General features: G+C 45.8%; 1 protein-coding gene across 1 annotated transcript in view; it reads right to left on the bottom strand.

Moving 5' to 3' along the window:
- The window catches only part of SLC34A2 (solute carrier family 34 member 2), a 39,547-nt gene extending 37,646 nt beyond the window's left edge, over positions 1-1,901 (bottom strand). The window contains exon 1 of the mRNA XM_007955281.1: positions 1,817-1,901. Within this exon, the coding sequence (XP_007953472.1) occupies positions 1,817-1,901 (85 nt within the window). The remainder of the gene's footprint in view (positions 1-1,816) is intronic.
- Between the last annotated feature and the right edge of the window lie 5,196 nt (positions 1,902-7,097).

Below are 7,097 nucleotides of genomic sequence, written 5' to 3'. Positions count from 1 at the left end.
TTTACAGTTCGAACCCTCCCAGTGGCTGATCAGATTTCACCCTCAGAAACCCTGTGGGGCATTTCTCTATCCTAAGCATGGCTATGAGCCAGACAACACAAAACAACACCACTGTGAATGTTAAAAGGGTTAATTTGTAATTGGAAACATTTAAAACCTATTGCAGTTCTATTTCTGCCTGTTTAATTTACCAAGTTTCAACAAGTGTACGTCACCTTGATCTCTCTTGCCAAATAGGATGTCCTGACTACACACTTCCCTGCTGATACCTGTGCCATTCCACAGAGGACTCTTCCCAAGGTAGAGGTGGGGTGAGGACCTACCGGATGGCTCCTACTGGATGGCTGAAATTGGTATTAAAATTTAGGTTTATTCTGAATCACTTTAATCCCCAAAGGCTGTTTCTCTCATTAAACTAAATTCAGGTTTCTGTATATGTCAACTTTATAATAGCAATAACCAAGACCCCTGTCCTCACACCACTGAGACTTGTTTCAATGAGCTGGTTGAGTGATATGGGGTATTTAGCATTCAAGCCTTTCGTAAAGTATGCCCTTTTGCTACCAGCTCCCAAATGTGCAAAAAGAGATCATTATCAGTGGGTTGGCTGGCGCCAGTAAAGAGGTTTGAACACCCTTAACAATCGGAAACAATGGTCACTCCTAGGAGGCATGACTTATCCAGGAATACTTAGCACAGAGCAGGTTATAGAACTGTCAGTACAGGGGGAGGGAGGGGAAAAAAAAAAAAAAAGGCCTGGAGCACACACCCTAACATAGGAACTTCTGGGTGAACCTAAATAGGGAGGGAGAGGGGCTTCCAGAAGGTGAACTTCAGAGCTTCAACTATGAAATCGACATGTTTGAGAAAGCTGCCTTCTCACCAAGGAAAGCAAGAGACCCAAACTCTCCTCCCTTGGGACCAGCAACCCCTGTCAGGCAACCTGAATCAACCCTGTACCAACATGGATACCTCTCTCTGCTGGCTTGACCAGGCTTAGTTCTCCCCCAAACCCCCAGCTGCCTCTGTGTATATCTCCTTGTAAGCCACTTCTCCAGCCCACCTGCCTGATTCCCTCTGGCTCTGATAATGCTGAAACTAACCATGGACTGTTTTCTCTTGGAACAGCTGAAAAACAAACTCTTTGCTGATTGCCGCCTGCTCAGAGAAGAACAGCAAACTAAGACTGTCTCTGGCAGTCACCTTTGGTAAATACCTCTGCAAACAAGCTTGTGGGGATCACACTGGGGAGCTCCCATCACCAGGCAGCCATACAAAGTGTGGCAAAGAGTGACAAGAACCCATTCCCCGTTTTATATAAAAGGAGAAACTACAGCCAAGGACTAACAGGGACCTGCCTTGGGTCACACAGTTACTTCGTGACCCAGCCAATAAAAAAACACCTTATTTTCTTGATAGGGCCTTCAGTGACCCCATCCTGTCTCCCCAAACCAAACATAATTCTAGAATCTCCAATGTGACTGATTAATTACTGTCAGTAGTAATAGGTAGTAATAATCATAACATTGAGAAGAAAAAAAATCTGGAAAATGTGGAAACATTTTTTCTCTTCTTCAGCTCAAAGCCAACTTCCTTGAGGTCAGCAGGGAGGCACAGCTAAAAAGTAAAGTAATTTAAGGTTCTTTAAAGCGGAGGAGAGAGGAGGGAAGGAAACTCGCTGCCTGCAGCAGCGGTACTCACCAGTGCTCCTGTCTCAGGTAATGGACTGAAGGAGGCACCCAGGTAGAGCACAGCGCCCTGGGTATATATAGCGAAGGTGTTGCGCAAAGAGGCCGGCGGCAGCTGCTGTCCTCACGCCCCTCGCACATTCCAGGACGGCCCGCCGCCGCCGCCGCCGCCGTCGCCACGGCACTGCCTACCTGCCGGCTTAATGAGCCCATCGTGGCCTCGCCTGCTGTGCGGCCTGCCGGGCCAGGGGAGAGCCTCAGACCATCCCCAGCCGCCTGAACGGCAGCAAACGTCCCTGCGCCCCACGCGCCCTGAACCCAGGTTGGCGCGCGCCCTCCCCACCCCCTTCCGGCTGCGGAGAGCCCAGCAAGCAAAGGGCTCACCGGGCTCCAGATCTGTCCCCTCTTTCTCCAGGTCTTTCCCCAAGAACCTGAACCTTCCACTCTAGTTCCTCTGAGGCTGAAGAGGCCAGGGACTTTAAGATAGAAGTCAATTGGAAACTCCTTGCCAAACAAAGGTAGGATTGTTTGACCTTATCAGTCTTGGGAAGTGCTTTCTGCACTGATAGGACTCCAAGTTAAGAGCCTTGGCCAGCTGAGTCTGCAGTGGCAAAGGGCTCTGTCTGACTAGCTGAGGAAGGAGCTGGGGCTTGGTCTCACCCTGAGCCACTCCCTCCCCATGCCCTTATTTCACTGTCCTGCCCAGCGCTGTGTGTGCCCCTCGTCTCTCCCTATCCTTTCCTCCATCCCATCAGTCCCAGAGAGGCCCCATCGTGATGCTTAGAATAGCAGCTTCCCTGTTAGGTGTCCAACACTGCAAGACAAAGCATTCAGTGTTCATAGTGAGGGACATCCACACACAAAAAGCCTTCCTTGGGGTTCAGAGAAGCTGGCTCCTTTTCCAGCTCAGGTTAGAGGGGTTAGGAGGCACCACGGTCTGACTGTAAAACCTATGTATGCCATTTCCCTCAATGGTGCTGCTGTCCTGGTTTTATAGCTGAGGCATTTAGCCAGCTTACTAGCCATCCAGCTGCTGTAAGGAAAAGTGGAAGCACCCCATTGGAACTAGGCTGTATTTCATTCCAAGGCCAAGAGCTCTATCCACTGCTCAGAGGGGAGAAGTCAGGAGTGCTGTTTCCAGGAACCCGCAGAGCCGGCTCTCTGCGGCTCACTGACTCTGATGTCCAGCTGCCTGGGGTGAATTCTCTGGTCTGCCTCTCGCTTTCCCTGCCTCTTTATTTTGTTCATGTGTAAAATGGAAATAATCTGTTGAGTAAAATGGCTCAAAATATGCAAAGCACACAGAACAGCAGCTGGTTTGTAGTAAGTGCAATATATATGTTCATCGTGGTTTTCACAGGATGTTGGGAGAAAAGCCGGGGAAGCCTTGATTAATCTGGAACCATGGAACTCAGCTCATCCATCAGCATCTCAAGAAAACTGTCCTTACCAACCCAAAGGCCTGTGGACCTGTGAGCTGGGCATTAGAAACCAAGTCAGGCGGGGTTACTGTGATGAGAGGGATGGTTTTGCTAGTGGATGCTAGACTGAAAAGCCAGCTCCTGGAGACCATGTCTCCTAGCACCTTTCCACAGAGTGGTTTCTAAAGCAGAGGCCAGGAATAGCGCAGGAATCCACCGACTCTGGGTGTTGATTGAGTGCTGCTCTGCCTCCAGCCCTGGGCATGAGGCAAGAGGAGCTACAGACATCACCAACATGGGGTCCCGGGAGCAAGCCTTAATTGGACATTCACTCTGAAGAGCCTCCCCCACTGACTGTGAACATGAATGTGAATGTGGGGCACAGACCTAATTGCCATCACATGCCTTCACATCACTCTCTAGCAGCTAATGTTGAGTGACCCAAATTTCACAAAGCTTGGAAAGAGAAAGATCCTCTTCCTTTTATGTTTCTATTGAAAAGGCAAAACAGGGGTTCAGCCCTGGAGCCTTTTTTATTAGGTATGTGGATCTTGGAAATAGATCTAGGATGGTATCTTTGTTTCTGGTTTTTGGATTGTATCTGAAGGGCTGATAATGTTCTTGGTTGTGGTGCTTTGCTTAGTGATAGATCCTTGAGCTATTAACTGAATTATAAAACTCAAACCAAACTCCCTGCCATTGAGTCGATTCTGACTCATAGCAACCCCACTGGGTTTCCAAGGCAGAAAGTAGATTGCCCCATCTTCCTTCTGCAGAACATCTGGTGGGTTTGGACCACCAACCTTCTGGTTAGCAGTCAAATGCCTTAATTCACTGTGCCAACAGAGCTCCTTATAATTGAATTATACTCCCCTGCCCCACCCCAATATGTATTGTGGATATATTCTATTTGGAAATATAATTCTTTGTTAAGTTATTAATAAGGACATCCTTGGATGGTGTGTCATAAACGTAATCACTGTGGAGCGATATAGAGTAGGGCAGACACAGTGACAAGCAGTGACATAGGGGAAGAGACTATCTGAAGAAGACAGAGGCAAGTGAATCTGCAAGTCCAAGAACTCCAAGAATTGTGACCTAGAGCCACATGCTGAATTCGGTCTTCCAACATCCTGCCCCTGGTGAGGCAATGCTAAACCAAAAGGGTTAGTGGTTTTAACCTACCCAACAGCTCCTCAGGAGAAAAACCTGGCCATCTTCTCCCTTAAAGATTATAGCCTAGAAAACCCTATGGGACAGTTTTACTGTCACATGGGTCACAAAGAGTCAACACTTGACTCAGTGGCATCTAACAATAGCAACAAACCTCCTGAACTGTGAGAACATAAATTTCCCTTCCCTAAAGCTGCCCATTTGTGGTATTTCTGTTACAAAGCACTAGGTAACTAAGATGGGGTGGGTGTATGGGGAAGAGGGTAGACTCTGAATTTGAATACCGGCCCCACCACTTTCTGGCTTTGTCTCATGTCATATGATCAGAGGTGACACATATATTGCTTTCTCTGGGCCAAACACGGTTGTAATCTTTTTGCAAATCGACTCATTTAATCCTCAAGCAATCCTGAGGTAACTTTATTATTTGCATTTTATTGATGAGCGGACTGAGGCACAGAGAAGTTAAATATCTTGCCCAAGGTCACAGAGTGAATAGGCAGAGCCAGGATTTAAACTCGAGCAGTTTAAACCAGAGGCTCCAGCGTGTATGCTTTTACTTCAAACCTAGGCTGTCTCTATAATGTCACCAACTGAGAGTTAAGAGTTTCCTAGAGAGTCTGAGTGAACCTGGAAGACATTATGCTGAGTGAACTAAGTCAATCACAGAAGGACACATACAGTATTAGTTCCTTGTTGTGGAGGATCAAGGAAAGGTTTAGTTTATATATGGAGGGAAATTTTCTTTGTTGGTTGCCAGGGGTGGGAGGGGAGAGGAGGGAGCACTGCAAATAAATAAATAGTGCATTGACACATGTCACTTTTGTTTTGTGTATTTCACTGCACATAAATTATATTTCAATAAAATGCATTAAAAAAAGGTTTCTAGAGATAAATTCTCTAGATCAAGCTTAGCCTTGTAAATGTCACTAAGATGTTTAACCAACTTTGTAAAAAACTTTAAAAAACAAAAAGAAAACCCACTGTCGTTGAGTCAATTCCAACTCATAGCAACGGTATAGGACAGAGTAAAACTAACACAGAGGGTTTCCAGTGCAGCTGCTGCAGAGTGCTCCATCTTTTTCCCACAGAGCAGTTGGTGGGTTCGAACCACTGACCTTTTGGTTAGTAGGCAAATGCCTTAACAGAAGAGGCACATACTTTCTAGCTGAGAGCAAGCTGATGAACTGTGATTACTTCACAAAACCCAGTGACTAACTCATCATTCCTTAAGTGCCTCAGAGCTGCTTTTTTCCATTCTACTAGAGGCTCAGACAGATAAATTTCAGAAAATGGAAAAAATTTTCTAGTGTGTACACGAGTGTGTATTTTTTTTTTTTTTAATTTTTCTGCTTTTTCCATTGCTGTATAACATTATAAGGGAGGTGAGCCAGAGGCATTTTCTGGGTCATCATGGAACCCGTAACTGGCAGTAAACACCCTTGCTTTATGGTCATTTTTATAATCATCTCTATCATTTTGCTATTTCTAATCTGTCCTGGATGGTAGGTAAGCTCATTCATTTAACCACTCAACCGTCATTCAAATTGCATGTAAAGCAGGAATGCACAGGAAAGAAAGACACAGGGAAAAGGAAACCACAGGGAGGAAGTGGGAAGAGAGCTGTTACATCATGAGGACTGCGATGAATGTCGAAACAAAGTGTGTATGAACTGTATGGAAAATAATTTGATCTGTAAACCAAATCACCCAATCACAATAAAAAGAAAAAATTAATTGGCAGCTCTGGTGGCATAGTGTCTAAGGCATTTGACAGCTAACCAGAAGGCTGGCTGTGCAAACCTACCAGCCACTTCTTGGAAGGAAGATTGGGTCATCTACTTCCGAAGTGATACTGCCTTGGAAACCCAAGGAGGAGGGGTCGCTGTGAGTCATATCTGACTCAATGGCGATGAGTTTGGTTTTGGTTTTTGGTCATGGAAAGCAAGAGTAAGTAAACCTGAAAAGATCTGATGGATCTGCTTAGGAGCATGCCTTCTTCTTAGACTTTACATCTACTTGGGGAATCAGAAAACGTTTTTATATTCCATAGGTCCTAAAATAGTTGAGGCAAACGGTGTTTGGCAAACTTGATACTTGACAAGGACATAGGATACTAGAAATAAAACTAAAAGCTGTTGCCACATACCCCCTGGGGGTAACCAGCATGGACCAGCCTCACCATCACCCAGGCCTCATCATCTCTTCAGCATGGAGAAAGATACCTGCAGGTATCAGAAGGGAACTGAGGCTCTTGTCTGCACAATCAGTGAGTAACTCCATTCCTTATCTCCTCAGAGCAGCCAAGGTGGCCTGCCTCCTACATGCTTTTACCTCTTCCCTCACACACAGTCCATTGTCACCAATGGCTTCCCACCTCCTCTGAGAACAAGCTCCACACCTCTTCCCTAGTTTGTATGTTCTGAGTCCTGCCTTACCCCCTAATGCTGCTTCCTCGTCCTCCCTCCCCTGATTCATACTCTGTCCACGCTGACCTTTTTGCTTCTAACAGTCATTCTCACCCCAAGACCTTTGCTCCTGTCATCCTCTCTGCTTCAAACATTCATTTATTCCCCCTCAAGATTTCACATGGCCCTGCCTCCTCATTCAGTCCCAAGAGCATCTCTCTGCCCTCAACTATTGTCATCCTGTTTTATTTCCTTCGTAGCACTTCAGTCACTCTAAAACATGTTTATTATTTTTTTAAAATAATCTGTCTCCTTCATTAGAGTATAAAGTCTTCTCTGTCCCACTACCAAGAACGGTGTTTGGCACAGTTAAGGCCCAAAGAATTTGTTAAATGAAAACATGAAGG

Source organism: Orycteropus afer, unplaced genomic scaffold (assembly GCF_000298275.1).
Source record: "Orycteropus afer afer isolate SDZICR_OR568_19922 unplaced genomic scaffold, OryAfe1.0 scaffold00497, whole genome shotgun sequence".
Lineage (NCBI taxonomy): Eukaryota > Metazoa > Chordata > Mammalia > Tubulidentata > Orycteropodidae > Orycteropus > Orycteropus afer.
This window is presented reverse-complemented; position numbering and strand designations above follow the sequence as displayed.